General features: G+C 38.5%; 1 protein-coding gene across 1 annotated transcript in view; it reads left to right on the forward strand.

Annotated features, from left to right (window-relative positions):
* The window catches only part of LOC133522375 (uncharacterized), a 35,437-nt gene extending 18,610 nt beyond the window's left edge, over positions 1 to 16,827 (forward strand). Inside the window, exons 2-7 of the mRNA XM_061857696.1 lie at positions 2,990 to 3,156; positions 5,251 to 5,434; positions 11,235 to 11,374; positions 12,685 to 12,819; positions 13,137 to 13,224; positions 15,427 to 16,827. Of these exons, the coding sequence (XP_061713680.1) occupies positions 2,990 to 3,156; positions 5,251 to 5,434; positions 11,235 to 11,374; positions 12,685 to 12,819; positions 13,137 to 13,224; positions 15,427 to 15,506 (794 nt within the window). The 3' untranslated portion in view covers positions 15,507 to 16,827. The remainder of the gene's footprint in view (positions 1 to 2,989; positions 3,157 to 5,250; positions 5,435 to 11,234; positions 11,375 to 12,684; positions 12,820 to 13,136; positions 13,225 to 15,426) is intronic.
* Positions 16,828 to 18,391: the final 1,564 nt, after the last annotated feature.

The following is an 18,391-nucleotide window of genomic DNA, read 5'->3' on the forward strand; positions in this document are numbered from 1 at the left end:
CAAACACGATGGAGTTATGATAAATAGATTACGAGTTCTGGTGACCAGCTCCTGACTCCATCATGAGACCCTGGACCTCATCTAGATTGAAGGTGCTCATCAGGGCAACTCTGTTGAGCCCAAACACGATGGAATTATAATGAGTAGATTAGGAGTTCTAGTGACCAACTCCTGACTCCATCATGAGACCCTGGACCTCATCTAGATCGATGGTGTTCGTCAGGGCAAATCTTTTGAGCCCAAACACGATGGGATTATAATTAGTAGATTAGGAGTTCTGGTGACCAACTCCTGACTCCATCATGAGACCCTGGACTTCATCTAGATCGATGGTACTCGTCAGGGCAAATCTTTTGAGCCCAAACACGATGGAATTATAATGAGTAGATTAGGATTTCTAGTGACCAACTCCTGACTCCATCATGAGACCCTGAACATCATCTAGATTGATGGTGCTCGTGAGGGCAAATCTATTGAACCCAAACACGATGGAGTTATGATGAGTAGATTAGGAGTTCTGGTGACCAACTCCTGACTCCATCATGAGACCCTGGACTTCATCTAGATCGATGGTACTCGTCAGGGCAAATCTTTTGAGCCCAAACACGATGGAATTATAATGAGTAGATTAGGAGTTCTGGTGACCAACTCCTGACTCCGTCATGAGACCCTGGACCTCATCTAGATCGTTGGTGTTCGTCAGGGCAAATCTTTTGAGCCCAAGCACGATGGAATTATAATGAGTAGATTAGGAGTTCTGGTGACCAACTCCTGACTCCATCATAAGAACTTGGATGGACTTCATTCGGGTCAAAAATAATAATACAAACCCTAACGTGATTTCAAATAACACTGAAACTCTATAGCACTAATGTGCGCAAACGATTGGCATCTTGACTACGCAGCATGGGTGCGTAGCCACCATGCCAATCGATACGACAAGGAAACACTATCTGTCTCTCTATCGCACTAATATGCGCAATCGATTGGCTTCTTGGCTAGGTATCATGGGTGCGTAGCCAACATGCCAATCGTTTACGATACGACAACGAAACACTACTCTCTCTCTATCGCACTAATATACGCAAACGATTGGTATTTTGGCTAGGCACTAAGCAAGTGTGTGGCCAACATGCCAATCGTTTACGATACGACAACGAAACACTATCTGTCTCTCTATCGCACTAATATACTTTATTTATACCTGCAGTCATTTAGTAACTTCTTCGTTTTCCATTGGTGTGAAAGAGACAGAATAAAGAGCAAGGGTTATAGTACACTCTGTAGTCTGTACACTTAGTAGTAGTGTACATAAAAAAAAACCTACTAAGCATATACAATAAAATAAAGAGTGCCCATATGATATCATATGACACTAAAATTAATGTTGCTTGAAATTATATTGAAAACTATCAAGATTATTCTAGTCTGCATTGAAACGCGCGTCGCGTTGCCGGCGCTCGCGTACCGAGCGCCAACGCCATCTATCGAGCGTTATTTCGTGAAATCGGAGAACGCTCCAAGGATTAAGGGCTCTTAAAAGTTACGATAGATTTGATGGAGGTCATATTTTAAAAGAAGAAGATGGTTTTTCGAATGCGTTGAACGCCTGTAAATCAATGACCAAATAGAATCTTTTATTTTATTTTATTTAGGGACTTCAATCAGTTACATGATTATGTCAGCCCCATCGTACCTTATTCTCTAGTATTCTTACATGTCTAGTTATGGCATATTCGTGTACCGCTTAAAAAAGTTCTCAACATATTAAAATATCTTTTTAGCCTCATCTGATGTCGATACAGCTAAGATGCTCTGAAAAACACCTATATCTAATCTATTTGCCTTGAGGGTAGTTAGTAACGCTTATCTATCGCTTTCATTCTGTGCACATTCCGTCAAAATATGTTGCACATCTTTTATGGAACCGCAAACTGCAATTTGGGGATGGTTCTTTTTTCAACAAGTAAGCAGACTTTTTTGACGGCATATGCTCGGAACGCAATCTTAAACCTATGTTAAATATAATCTTGTCACGCTTTAAATTTAAACTTCGTACACAGACGAGAGCAGGGTTTTTAGAATGTACACGTGTTAAAACTTGCAAGAGTACCTTTGACAAGTTGCGTGAATACTTAAGAGTTTCTAAGAACTTTGGAGTAAGACTTGAATATAAACTATTTAAACATGATTACGGCCCACGTCTGAAAGTTTAACTACTTTATTGTATTTTGTCAACTTATTTGGCGTAAACAATTTAATCAAGACCAAACAAACGTCACAAAAACCTCTCGAGACAAAATATCAAAAAAAAAGAAAAATTCTAATGGTCATGAAGCCGGGACAAGTCTTCTTCTTCCTCGCGTTGTCCCGGCATTTTGCTACGGCTCAAGGGAGCCTGGGGTCCGCTTGACAACTAATCCTAAGATTTAGCGTAGGCACTAAGTTTTTAACGACAAAAACTGCCATCTGACCTTCCAACCCAGAGGGTAAACTAGACCCACTACTACTACTACTAGAGGGTAGACTAGGAGGCCGGGACAAGTGACAACTGTTTGTGTGACAGTTTAAGTTTCTTAGAAATGATCACGTGACTTTCTGTTATCATCCTGATACCTACATTTTACAGATGTACCTATTGAATAATCTTATCCAATCGTATTTTCCCGTAAGCGTTCGTATTTGGTGCAGGAAAATACGATCGTAAAGGATAATTCACTACATCTGTACTTTTCGATTGGCGTTTGTAGATAAACGACTATAGTGCCATTAGTACGGTTACTATGAGTTGACACTTAATGTTTACGCTAATGACTGCGTAAACTCAATCGAAGTTAATCTCGCTGGCACTGATGTATTGTATGTCAAATGCCAATTAGCTTTGGTCAATTGACTGTGTCATGCCATGTCAATTTAGGTCGTATGCGGCTAGCCCTCGTCCATTGTGCAAATTTGTGCAGGAAGAGTATTTTTTTTTTCTTGTTGCCAGTCCTGACATCGGGTCACGAGATAACGCAGCTGAAGGTGCCGCTGCACGCGGACCCGCGGCGCGCGGCCGAGCTCAGCTGCCACTTCCGCATGGACGACCAGAAACTGCACTCCGTCAAGTGGTACCGCGACCTGCACGAGATCTTCCGATACAACCCCTCGCAAAAGGTAGATACTCGTATAGTTTAGGTAACCTCTATTCATTCTCTCTAGTTTCCATTATACTTAAATATGTGGCAACATTAATTATTAGTAGTGGCTTTGTAAGCTATGGACGTCACGAAGCCCCACAGCCCTTTCATACATGATACTGGATGTATACTTAGGTCATACTGAACAACTTTTACTATATGACCAACCCCGAAATCGAAAAAAAAATTGATTCTCCCATAGAAAATGTCCAGATCAGATAGCCAAAATGTATGAAACAGTCCATTTTTCGTTAGTATGAAACAGTCCTTTCGGCTTTGGTTCCAAAGTAAATGTTGCTCGGTATTACCTATATATTCACCCCGTAAATTATTGCAGGTGACTAAATAAATATCCTATATACTGATAAAAGTTTAGAGATATATAAAACCATATTCCTTGCGTTGTTTGACATTGAAATAAATATAGTTAGGTTTATACCTACTAAGAAATCACAAATATTCTAATTGACGATGATTTATTATTTTTTTTAAACTTAGACAAAAAAGATACATTCAAAATTAAATGTAGCCCAAATACTTATCTAATCTAATACACGTGCAAAACCGTAATTTTAAATTGGGTCTATTATAAATATCAATTTGCAATTAATTATCTTTCCTCAAGTAGACCACCCTCATTAATAATTCAACACCTGTCGACAACGTCCATAAATTAACTTCTTCAGCTTCACTCAATTTACCCAAACAAAGTACCTACCTAAGTACCTACCCACATTTTAAGACTATCTAGTACCTGCCTACAGAAAATGGAGCTTTTTAGGGTTCCGTAGCCAAATGGCAAAAAACGGAACCCTTATAGATTCGTCATGTCCGTCTGTCTGTCCGATTATGTCACCGCCACTTTTTTCCGAAACTATAAGAGCTATACTGTTCAAACTTGGTAAGTAGATGTATTCTATGAACCGCATTAGGATGTTTACACAAAAATAGAAAAAAAAAACAATAAATTTTGGGGGTTCCCCATACTTAGAACTGAAACTCAAAAAATCTTTTTTCATCAAACCCATACGTGTGGGGTAGGTCTTTAAAAATGATATTGAGGTTTCTAATATAATTTTTCCCCCGTAACTTCTAAAATAACAGAATGAAAAATTAAAAAAAAATATATGATATACATTGTCATGCAAACTTCCACCGAAAATTGGTTTGAACGAGATCTAGTAAGTAGTTTTTTTTTAATACGTCATAAATGGTACGGAACCCTTCATGGGCGAGTCCGACTCGCACTTGGCCGCTTTTGTCTCTAAGAATTCTGAAGTAATAATTGTTATTATTTATGCTTGGTTTTTCTTTTGTTTCACCAATCAGGGTAAAAGGGCGCCCGCTGGGTTGCGCGGGTGCACGCAGCGGGCGCACACACTCGGGTGCCATTGTAGGTTTCTATTCTACCTTAGCGTCCGCGCCAGTTAGCGTTGCTCACACTCTTTTTCACCCGCGCTACGTGCAACTGCGCCAACTAGCGGACGCCCTAATTCGAACTTGATCCGAGCTTTGCGATCCTAACGAAATAACGGCATTCTTTCCAACTTCTTCTTCTCAGCGTTGTCCCGGCGTATTGCCAAAGCTCATGGGAGCCTGGGGTCCGCTTTGACAACTAATCGCAAGATTTGGTGTAGGCACTAGTTTTTACGAAAGCGACTGCCATCTGACCTTCCAACCCAGAGGGTAAAACTAGGCCTTGTTGGGATTAGTCAGGTTTCCTCACGATGTTTTCCTTCACCGAAAAGCGACTGGTAAATATCAGCCGGAGTATGAACGCGCGACCTCCTGATTGCAAGTAGCACGCTCTTACCGCTAGGCCACCAGCGCTCTGTAGGCCACCACGCTCTCGTTTTTTTAATAATAATGAATTTTATTGCAAATTCTGAAAAAAAAACGAAAACCTAGTTTTTCAAATATTTTGACGTTTGCTACAACTGCAATGCTGTACTACAATGCTGCAGGAGTAACTCTAGTACAGTCTGAATGTGAATATCTGAACGATCTCCGTGTGTTGACATACACATATATTAATCTGTTATTGTCGGTTTAAATAATTATTAACTTACAGACACAAATCCGCTTGTTCAACGTGACCGGCATCATGGTGCAAGGCGGGTCATGCGAGCAGGAGTCGTGCGTGGTGCGCGTCATGCCGCTGCCGCAGGCCACGCGCGCGGCCTACACCTGCGAGGTCTCCACCGAGGGACCCATGTTCCAGATCGCCCGCCAGACCAAACATATGACCGTTGTTGGTGAGAATTATCTTCTTATATCCTCATTTTGAGTGCAGTATTGCGGTACATTATTGGGATCGCAACTGCATTACATGTCATGTCAAATGTCGTTGTCAATTTCCTTGATAAATTGGCACAAAAAGATCTAGAATGACGCTTAAGCTTAAAGATAATTGAACTGTGCAAAAGGGAAGTACAAAAGCAGGAATATACCAAAACGTAACGTAACATTAATAATTCCCGAGGGTCTACAGTATGGGGTTCTTCAAAAAAGGAGTGTACAGGTTTTTAAAGGGTCGGCAACGCGCATGTAACACATCTGGAGTTGCAGGCGTCCATAGGCTGCGGTGACTGCTTACCATCAGGCGGGCCGTATGCTTGTTTGCCACCGTCGTGGTATAAAAAAAATATTTTATTATCCTATCTTAGGTTAATGGACTAGAAAATACGAGAATGTGTATTCTAGAGATACGATGGGTGATATACTGTTTTAAAAAATCTTGGAATATACTGTTACAGAAGCAAAATCGATATAGATAGATATAGCTGTCCCGCCCATAATGGTGGCGCTCAATGCCATTATAATGTCTCCTCTACATGATAGCCCAGCGCTGGAACAGCGACGTGGCCATGCAATCTTTATGGCTCCTCTATGGCCCAGCGCTGGAGTAGCGAGATGGCCATGCGATGTTTGAAAGCACGCATTATGGAATGGATCCCGTGTTGATGCGTACGCACCATCGCTGGCCCACTATCTTTGATGTGCGGACGAAAAACCGACACCGTGGCTATCCCATCGCCATCCCGCCGCGCCACAAACCATCCGACACCACTACCCCCTCTACACGCTGGCCCATCTTAGTGGGTCAGTATGATGGCCCATCGTGTAGAGGAGCCATTATGGCTACAGGCGGATGAATGTTCGAAATTCTTCTTGCTTGGCGTCCGTACATCCGCGTTCCCCTAAGTCGTGTTACCTAGTACATTTTGACAGAGGTACAATAATTATAGTGATCAACTTTACTCTTCCTGCATATTGTCCATTTACATTTCAGTCAGTCTAAATCGCTTCGTTAGTGCTATAATTCCATAGCGCATGGCACATTGGATCCGGTAAGCAAGCACACTGCAACAGCAAGTGAGCGAGAGAGCTATGTGCGTGTTATAGCATCCCGCTCGCACGTCAGCGCAATGTGCGGATAGGATGCAGTGTGCCATGCCCCTTTTGTGTATTAGACGTAGCGCCTTTGGCAGGTTTTGCGTGAGCAAACCAATCAGAATTAATTCCGATTTCGATGAAAATTTAAACCTGATTGCCCTATACGGTGTATTTGTTTAATATTTGTATTGCTTACATCAATAGGATATTAATTAGAGGTAGATTGAATATCTGAAAAACGTGACAATGAGTTTTCCCCGTGCGGAGACAGAATAACAATTATTACTTTCTTTGCCACTATGTCTTCTAAGAACAATCTCTTAACGCTTTTATGTAACATTAGTTTTCCATCGTAAAGATAATTAGGTATCCATTTCTGAACCCCTAGCCTAGTTATTTATTTATTCGATAGGGTGACGTGACGTACGCGTTTGCGTTAATCTCGTCTGATTTTGTATGGGATTTAGAAACAGCGCGCCAAGCGGGACGTTTTGGAAACTCAAAATCCCATACTAAATGAGACATGAGGCAAACGTGTACGTCACGTTTCGCTATGGAATAAATTTACACTAGGGGTTCAGAGCCCCTATTTTGAGTTTCCAAAACGTCCCGCTTGGCGCGCTGTTTCTAAATCCTATACAAAATGAGACTTAACACAAACGCGTACGTCACGTTTTGCTATCGAATTAATTTACACTAGGGGTACAGAAATGGATACCGGATACCTAATTATCTTTATGATTAAAAACAAATGTTACATAAAAGAAAGCGTTAAGAGATTTTTTTTTTTTGTTAACAAAGAGAGTGTATAATGGCGAAGTAGAAGAGGGAGCTGGAAGGGGTAGACCTCGGCGGACTTTCTCTGATCAAATCGGGGAAATCCTGAAGAAAGGCCAGGTCAAGAGCACCCTAAACCGACGAGCGTGTATGAGGAATGTCATGAAAGTGAAGGAAGCGAAAGAGGTATGTCAGGATCGTAGCAAGTGGAAATCCGTGGTCTCTGCCTACCCCTTCGGGAAATAGGCGTGATTATATGTATGTATGTATGTATGTTAAGAGATTGTTACTGATTCCAAAACAGTAAAATGTAAATAAAGTACCATACTCTTAGTTAGACTATTATTTAAAAGCTATGTCGATATAATAAAATTAGACTCAATGGCAACCTTAACCTCTCTCTCTTCTATCAGATGTTCTCAGACTCATATTCTTGCTCCTCCCTTATCTACTTCAAAATTTTATAATAGCTCTTTTACCTTCCGGGCTGTTCGGTTATGGAATGCTCTGCCAGTAGAATTAAGATTAGCTAAATCTCTCCCCATTTTCAAAAATCAGCTGAAACTATACTTTCTATCTCTACCTTAAGTTGACATTTATATATTGTATATGTGTAAGTATAAATATATATATATATATATTATATTGTCTATATATATTTATTAGTATATTAGGTATTGTTGTAATACTTATATAAGTAGTATGTGTGTAAGTAAGTAAGTAAGTAAATATTCTTTATTGTGCACCATACATTTAAAAATAGACAGGAAATGAAAAAACACGTAAAAGTTAGGTAACAACAGGCGGTCTTATCGCTAAGAAGCGATCTCTTCCAGACAACCTTTGGGTAGCAGGAAACAATGAACTTACAACATTGAACGGGTAGTGCCGATATACATATAATTCAACAAAATGAAGACGCAAACAATACATACCTACATACTAATAAAATAAATACATATATACATACATACATTATATATTATACAATCATAAATAAAGGCAAGTTAAGGCAGCGAAAGGTAGTGAGTCTTCAAAAGATTTTTGAAAACGGGAAGGGATTTAGCACGTCTAATGTCTAATGGCAAAGCATTCCACAACCGAACAGCACGAAAAGAAAAAGAGTTGCTATAAAATTTTGATGATGAAGGTGGTGGAGCAAGGAGATGCATCTCCGCACAGCGGACCGAGGAAAGATAGTTGAAACGCTTTTTAAGATATAGAGGGGTGGAGGGGTTGAAAAGAATGTTATAAAGAAGTACAAGAATATGAGAGTTACGGCGATGACGAATAGGGAGCCACTTGAGCTGGGTACGAAATTCAGAGACGTGGTCATATTTGCGTAATCCAAATATGAATCTTATACAGACGTTTTGAAGGCGCTCAAGTTTATTTAGCTGGTCCTCTGTAAGATCAAGATAGCAAATATCGGCATAATCCAATATAGGGAGAAGAAGAGATTGAGCAAGCGCAATTCTGGTAGCGAGCGGCAAGAAGCTACGAAGCCTGCGAAGTGACCCCAGAGAAGCAAACATCTTCCTACTGATCTCACTTATCTGTGGTACCCAAGACAGTGTGCGATCAAATATAACTCCAAGATTTTTTACCTGGCTCGATAATGGAACCGGGACACCATCAAACACTATGAAAGGTAAGTTAAGAAAGTCAATCCGAGAAATGAGTTGAGAGCTGCCTAAAATTATAGCTTGCGACTTACACGGATTAACTTTCAGTCCATAGCGTTTGCTCCAACTGGAAATGTGTTCCAAGTCCCGATTTATGGAGCCGATACTCTTAGGTAGATCGTTAATTACGCATTGAGAGTAAATTTGGAGGTCGTCGGCATAGAGGTGGTAAGAAGAAGAAATATTAGTAGTAATGGAGTGTGTTTGTATTTAATAGTCTCCATATTTAGCTCCTTGCACTACCTGTTGACTTTTGTATGAGTTCGAAATTTCCTGCTACCTACCTAAAGGTTGTCTGGAAGAGATCGCTTTTTAGCGATAAGACCGCCTGTTGTTACCTGGTTCTATTTTCCTTTAAAATTCATTTGTAGTTTTACATGTATGTAAAATGTATAATTGTTGGTGCAATAAAGAATATTTACTTACTTACTTACTTAACCTTAATTAATTAACCTCATATTGTACATCATGTGAGAATGTGCAGATTAATTAAAAAAGCACAATGTTTTCGCATTTGTGTACTCAGAAAATCGAAATACTCGCACACCGAGAGCTTTGGTTAACAACATATTGTCATTCCTTTGATTCAGGCGTAACGAGACGCCGTCGCTCCGAGTGGTTCTCCGCCTAAAGATTTAATTACGCTTCCATCCTTTGTCTCGAGAACCTGATGGTGCTCAAAAGAAATTTCTCTTACAAAGTTTAAAAACTCAACTCCTTTACAGTAGTTTAATATAAAGGCATTAAAATACGAGTTTGCGTTTTAATGCCTATAATTATGTATAGTTCGTCTCTTCCACGATGACGCGCAGGTTTGTCAAATCTAACCTTTAATAACATGACATTAAGAGTTAATAACAGTTTTGAGTTTTGTTTTAAGTCTAGTGATTACGAGTAAAGGCACGCGTCTTCGTGAATGACATTACCTATACAGTTACATACATTGCTTTATCTACACGCATATTAATAAGCTCTCTCTGTGTTCATATTACGACCGCCATTGCGGCATTTGATCACTATCAATAAAACGTCATCTCGAGTGATACTAGAAATGAGGTCTAATCAAAATTTATTTGTTTTTAGATACCTATATTCGAGGGCTCCTCTACATGATGGCCCAGCGTAGGCCAGTCTAAAGGACGCAGCTATGCGGTGGAATGAGATAGCAATATCACTTGCTCCCTCTAACGCATAAATGCGTCCCTTGGACTGGCCTACGCTGGGCCATCGTGTAGGGGAGCCATGAAATTTAAATGTTATTATTAAATTGATATTGACGTTATTATTACGCACTAATAGCAATAGATAAAATATTTGCTGTAACAAAACATCAGATCATAATTTGCGGTTTTTGAACGCAACATAGAGGGTTTATGATAATAATGTGTGTAGATAAAGCTACCTATTTATTTCCCTTCAATCTTCATGCCTACCAGAGTATTTTTTGAGATGCGAGGCGCATGATTTCGGTTGCACAATTTTTGCTGCATTCAGTTATGGTTTCATACAGAACGCCTGCTTGGTTCACACGGCGAAGCAAAATAAGTTATCTGCCCACATAAATAGAATTTCTGCAGCTGAAATTACACAGTTCACAACTCACAAAATTACGCTCGTCTGTCTTCGCCCTTAGCAATAAACGTACTACAACTTTGTGATTTAAGTATGTCAATTAATTTTACCCGCTGACTCCCACAAATTGTAAGGTGACGCAGTAGACCTCGCCGGTGATGGCGGGACGAACTTGACGGTTTTGACAAAGACAGATGGGAGGTTTCCGAGGATAGGGATAGGTACGTGGAAGGATAGTAGTGAGGCTTTTTCCCAGCAGTCGGACAATAGGGGCTCATAATTGATCGAGCGTTAGCGAAGGTCTCCGGTTCAGCTTGGACAAAAATGCTTTCGTACGTCTGGATGTTCTTCTCTGCAGGTCGCATTTCTCAACCTATTCCTGTGGAATTTTGTGAGCTGCTTCGGTAGTTAGGCAGAACTTTTTCGTCGTTTAGTTTTTTGGAAAATGTTCAAAATGGTCCACAATTGGTATAAAGGACTTAAGTACCAGTAGCATCTGTGGCACTTAAGCCCACTGTGAGTTCACGGTGATATAATGACTCAACGAAATAAATATCTATATCGTTTTTACATTATTAAGCTTATGAAATTACACTAGTAATAAAATGAGATACTTTGCCCGCAGCTATGCCTGACAAGGATCCAGTTATAAGCGGAGCTCCACATTTTGTGCGGCCGGGGGAGCAGATGCTGCTGAACTGTTCGACGGACTACTCGCTGCCGCCCGCAGACATTAATTGGTACATCGATGACGAAATACAAAAGGTTGGTGGCCTATCAAGCCTTTACATAATAGGAGTCAACGCGATTAGGGGCATGTCTGACTACCCTTTTAATTAACTATATTTAGAGTTTCAAAATTGACAACCTATTTAATATCTTAGTTGGAACCTACAAGTCCTATAATTAATTAAAACCTGCAATGATTCTGAGTTTGTTTATGTTTGTTCTTTAGAGATCGGTAGATTTTTGTGTCATTTATTTATTTTAAATTATCCGTATAAACTAACTTAATTATTATTTACTTAATTAGGATCGTTTGTCATTTTATTAAGTGGAGAGGAAATTTCTGACTTGACCAATTTACCAATACTTACTTTTAGTCAAAATACCACTATTACCTACATGAATACAGTATAATACCTACTGAATAATTAGAATGTCCAATAATATTAATTCGCTTTCGATTTACTTCAAAGCTATTTTAGTACTGTGATATTGAGAAGTTAAAGCTGGAATACTGGTTGAATTAATGTGGTCAAGTGCTACTCTCTTTAGTGAGAAGGGGCTCCGTTTGAATCCCTTAAAGCGCTCGTTAGAATTATTAATCAGTTAGGGGATTAGCGGGTCGGAAATTTCGTATTGAAGAACTGGGTCATCATTCGCTAGCCCTTATCTATTCAATTGGGGTCGACGCAGCATGTCTTTTCTGTCACCCAACATCTCATCATGCACTTCTGTTCGATTTATATTATCTATCACACAGTTCTTCCACCTTTTCCAAAATATTTCTTTTCTTTAAATTCCCTCCACATTCATTCGTAATACCTTTCTCGTCACTAAATTGTTATCCCCTCGCATCACATGCCCGTACCACGCTAGGCGATTCACCCTTAATTTTTCTACTATGGGTGCAACTTTCCCCCTGTTCCACCTATTCTTACCGCCTTATCCCCCCTGATAGAGTTCAGGCATCCTCTTATATTTTTACTCAATCCTTATCCTATCCATTCTCATCACGCCACAAACATCCATCTTAACATTCTCATTTCCGCTACATGTAATGTTTATTTATCACATTTAGGGCCCAACACTCTGATCCATACATGACATTTATAAATTTTACCTTCCCGATACATTTTTTGTATTTTGTAGTTTTGTATTTACCCTCATCCCTAGGCAAATTTTTATCCTCCATTTCAGTCTCTTCTATTTTTGATTTCAATTTATTTCAGCTTTATTTAAACTCGTTTTACATTTTAATATATACACATTAGACTAACTATACTAAGTAAAATGTATAATAGTTTGTGCTCTGGGTCAACTCTCGAATCTAGGAACTAAAATCTTTACAGCCCGAAGCGTGGCAGCATACGGAGCTGAGCGCGCCGCTGGCGGGTGGGCTGCGCGCGTCTTGGCGCGTGCTGCGCATGCGCGTGCCCGCCACCGCCAGCGGCGCGCTGCGCGTGCGGTGCGAGTCCGTGCTGAAGGTGAGTCTCATGTCCGAATTTGTATTCCCTATTCAGAGAGATCACATATTAGCATTTCCCGAGCGTCGACATCTAGTCAACTGACTGCTGCTCGAAGCAACGTTGGCGCAACTGCGCTAACTAGACGCCGACGCTCAAAATACACTAGTCTCCCTCAAGCTGTTGATGCACATGTAAGGCACACAAAGATTTTTAAACTGATACGATACCGATCTGTCAAATGTGACATTTCTTCAACCGAAAACATTACTTTTGATAGTGATAGTACATTGTTCGAATCGGGCCGTAAGTATATAACCTATATGTCATCTGTGCAGGTCGATCCACCTGTGCTACGTGACGCCGCCGCTACTGTCACCGTCAACACTAGGACACAGCTTTATGATAAATATGTTTCTAACAGAGGTGGGTATGAAGTAAATATTGCGTGTCAAACAGTGCTCCCAATCCCTAACCTACAATACTAAGTTGGTACTATGCATGTGTATGTATGTAAACACTTTATTGTACATAAGACAAGTTAAGATACAATAAAACATAATATTTGCAATGCAAATTAGAAATAAACTCGAACAAGTTCACAAACATTATTTAAGTAATACATAGTAAAATAAACACACAAATCTAAACGACCAACACAACAAATTACAAACTTCGTAAAAGCTTGAAAAATACTACATTCCAGTAATTACAAATAAAATTCTGAGTAGGCGTATTGGAAATAACAGTCCAATAATATTTATTTTAAAATAAGCCAACGATTAAATTTAATTCAAAAGTAAATAAAATACCTACATCTAAAGTACCAATAAAATTGGTAGCTTTGGCGCGCTGGATACAGTTTAAAGCGCGCGATTAAATGCGACGCGTTTGCCGCACACACGTTTTACATCAATTAATTGAATTAGCTTGCATTGTTTTACGCGGTAAACGTAAAGCGATAAGCGCACGGATTCCTTTGTTTGACATAATATAAGAAAAGCTGTTAGAAGGCTGTTTTTATAGTATTAATGAAATATTTCAAGGACATAGTTCATAAATTTATAATAATAATAATATTAGTATCTATTTATTTTGCGATTATTTTTGGATTGTAGGTAACTGACATCCTACATGCCATGATTTGTTTTCCTAATTTATATATATTTTTGAATATCCTGATCCTGAATTATAAAATTATAATCTAGCCTTTTGACATTTTAGTGATGTTTGTATTGTTTTTTTTTTTATTTTTGTGTATGTTCCTAATATATTGTACTGTACTGTATGACTACCTAATTAATAAGTTAGCATGTAAAAATATTCAAACACAATACTGTATTGTTAATGAAATAAAGAATTGAATTGATTGATTAAAAAATTACTGAAAGTCATAATGTAATGATAGTCAGATTATAATTAGTCATAATTCTGAAACAGTTAACTTTTTAGGATCTTCGTAAGGTTATCCTATAGATAGGTAACGTTACGCGTTTCTGAGATAAACCAAATTATGACTAACGAAAATGCGGACAAACAATACATTATGACTTAAAACTTTATGGGAAACTAGAGACCCGTAAGCGCATTGTCATTTTTCCTACATTCCGTTGACGCATGCGTTGTTTATAGCATAAAACAAACGCTTACTCAAGTATTTATTTTGCGAATAAATAAATCAGTTATCAAAGCTTTAATATAAAATGAGCTGATGTTAGCAAGTTTAAATAACATAGTTTATTTGTAAATATGGTGTCCAACTATATGACTCATAACAGGCTGGCCGCTGTCAGCGCAGCGACCTTTATTTGTAACTCTCAACTTGGGAATACGAAATTAATATTTATTTAGGTTTGTAGAACTTTGTGCGCTTAGAGAATAATTAAGGCACTAAATCATTTTCATTTAAGTAAAAGCATGCTAACTAAATAATTATTAATTTTAGATTTCAGAAAATATTTTAAAACATTCGCCTTAAAGTACCTATAAAAACTATTCACTTTCCCTCGACATGTTTCATTTGACATTTTCTTTAAACAATGGTCACTTGGCTAGCCCGACAGTGCTTTTAGGTCACCCCTACATTCTTTTTATTGAATATTTTATGTATCTACATAAGTTACAATAAATAAATGACTTACTTAAACCAATGATGTTAATACACATCCCAACAAAAACATAAATGAGAAATGAGAGCCAAGTTCATTATTAAGAATATGCATCGTTGTTGACTTCTCCGGCCAAAGAAATAAGATCTACATGGGTGCCAAGTTCTAGTACACTTGGAATGTAATTAAAGTTCAGGATTTTACTTGGCTAGTTTTAAGGTACAGGCTATAATTATTATTTGCCTATGTTACTAATTTAAATTCAGTTTGTTGGTAATTTAAAATACGAGTGAGGGTTTATGAAACGAGCTGAACGCGAGTTTTAATTATACATACAGCACATAAACTGTTATGTATTGTTTTCAGTGATTTAATTATATATTATATATATCGTTGTCTAAGTACCCTCAACACAAGCCTTATTGAACTTACTGTGGGACTTAGTCAATTTGTGTAATGATGTCCTATAATATAAAAAAAAAAAAAAAAACAAAATGAATAATCCACCCCTTTGTTGCAGGTGTAGATTTCTACGTGCACGCAAACGCGGTAGTAGCCATTGTGGTTCTCACTCTCATATCAAGGTTTATGAGCTTATGAGGACAGAATTAATTGTGTCTGGTGATATTAGACATAAGTTTAGATGCATCATTTTATCGGTCTATGTTCGATATATTTTTTGTTCTATATTGAAAAATGTCCATAGAAAAATATTGTACCTACTCTCAGAATGCATAAAACAAAAAGTACCTACAGATCATAAATGCCGTTTATAAACAGCTTATCAAATAGGAAAATATTTTTTGTACATTGTAAATTATAAAATTCTATGAAAAACTTAAAATGTAGGTATACTTAAAGCACGTTTAAACCATACCCAAGGTGTGTATAGAAGTATTATAACTTTTTAATAGCTGTTTGTTCAACAAGGAGGCAAAGTTGTTGTTTAACGCCTCGTGATAATATTTATACCCAAGCAGGCGTAAGTTCACAAATGTGGAATCTTGAGTGTTGCGAGAGTTTCAAGGCACGAGGGCTAAACAAACATTTTTACCGTGAAACACACTTTACCACACCAACGCAAGGAAAATATTAACTGTAAAATGCTAGCAAAAATGTTTGAATCCCCCACCAACACCCCACCAACCAACGGCTCAACATAGACGGCTAAAAGTAATTCCGGTAGACTTCACGGGGTAGCAAGATACCACTCATATTTTCATCTGACGCGCTCGAGTAACTACCAAAATCCTCTCAAATGCATTTCCTTTATCTGACAATCACAAGTTCGACGCCCGATTTCCACATTGTAACCGTCAGATTAAGGAAATGCCTACAAATAATTGTGAGATTTAGTAATAGCACAATTACTTATAGCATTCATTTGGATTAACATGACCAAATCAACAATCTGCTTAACGATGTATTGAACCCTCCATCAACCAACGGCTCAACATGACGGCTAAAAGTGGTTAAGGTAGACTTCACGGGGTAGCAAGATATCACTCGTATCTTTATCTGACGCGCTCGAGTAACTACAACAATCCCCTCTTGGGCTCTCCAACTATGAGTTAAAAACTAAATATTTTCATAAACTTACTTTGCCCACAGGAGTGGCTAAATTGCAATTTTCTCATCAGCTTTTGAAGAATAAAGATATATAGCCTTTATGAGCTGCTGTGGTGAAAATATTTGATTGAAAGCGTGTCCAGTTTTGTAGTTTCTCTGAGCGTTCATTAATTTTACTATAATATATATAAGTAACTAGACATTAATCTAATGGCTGTGTTTTCCTTAATGTTAAGTCAATTCTATGCACGAGATCTTTCAACTAAACTGTACAGTTACACAAAATTGTTGTTTTCGTTTAATTAACCGTAACACATAAATGGAATACGTAATTAAACATATAAATACAATATGTTGGTGTTTTTACTTTTCGATTAACTGCAGAATGGCCCAAAAATATCGCATGATACCTGTCCGTCCGTCCGTGACTGGTAGCCGTCCGGTCACAGGTACCGTCCGGTGGATCGGCCTTGCCCGCGTACCCAACGTGCCAATCTTTAACGCTCCGTAGCGAACGAAACGCAACTGTCACTGTCGCACTAATATGGAAGCGTGATAGAGAGCTGGTAAGACAAAGTGGTGGCGGATCTTCTTCAGCTTCGCGCCAGTAACTGGCAGGAAGTTGCACAGGATCAGGACAATCAGCACCTTGCTTGCAGGCTTGCAGGACAGGTGGCACGCTCTCGTTTCGGAGGCCAAGATTATTTTTGGATCACTGAGCCAAAATAGTTAGTTATGGCCCAAGAATACGGCAGCAAAAAGTTTCAAGTGGAATCCCGGCATGGTAAATGAAACGGGGTATTCAGGAGACCTGAGCAGAATCAAGCCTGCGCAATCAGTAAGTTACGAGTATAAGCAATTGTTTCGTACTCGTATTAGTGAGATTGACGTTAATTTATTTTATACTGTTTAAAAAAGTTTTTTATCTAATTTATTTACGATTTTCATGGTCACCCTATAATTAGAATAAATAAAAAAAATAAAAAAAAATAAAAATGAAAATAAAAATAAAAATAAAAAAAATTCATTTATTTCAGACAGTTGACAATCCATAATTTATAAATTAAATACTATTAGACTTAAATAAATAAAAATAAAAATTAAATATTAACAAATAATAACTAACATTACATTAAATTAAATTTCCTATTAAAACTGACATGCAGGGAGGACCAGTGCCTCAAAAGGCCACTGTCCCATCTATTTGCCACTGTGGCCAGGAGGCTGTGGCGGCTGTCACGCACCCTGCTAAGCATCGCGGCGCAACGCTTGCGGAGCGTGGCGTGGAAACCGTCCACACTCGCATCCGCAAACATCCCGGACGCGCTACAGTATCGCGACAGCCGCAACAGCACCCTAAAGGCATCGTTGTATTGGACCCGCAGAGCATTTAGCGATCGCTGGGTGTACCTTGTCCATAGGCTACATGTGTACAGCGATGTACAGTACGCTTTAAATAAGGTTATCTTTACTTGGGCTGTACATCGGCTGAACCTGCGCGCAATCATGTTTGCTCTGAAGAATGCTTGCGTCAAATACCTACTCTTTGTTTTATCCATGACAAGTGTAAAATTGTATGTCTTTAAGGGTATTATTACAGAATATTTTTCGAAAGGTCTTTAAAATGTAATCTCGTAAATTTTTAAGGGTATTATTACTAGGCTAGGCTCCTTTGAAGTAACGTCGAGTCAAAAGGTGTGAGTTTATGATCGTCTATAAAATACAAAGTATTGTTCAAGTAGGTACTTAAACTAAGTCGAGTAGAAGCGTTCATCCAAATATCAATCTTCTAGCTTCAGTAATAAAGTTTGTTTTGGCATCATTGTATAGTTACAACACAGCTAAATAAAATAATTTGTTACTTACAGTAACTTTGCGCAAAAAAATTACCAGCTTTATTATTTTTTACGATACTA

Source organism: Cydia pomonella, chromosome 10 (genome assembly GCF_033807575.1).
Source record: "Cydia pomonella isolate Wapato2018A chromosome 10, ilCydPomo1, whole genome shotgun sequence".
Taxonomy (NCBI): domain Eukaryota; kingdom Metazoa; phylum Arthropoda; class Insecta; order Lepidoptera; family Tortricidae; genus Cydia; species Cydia pomonella.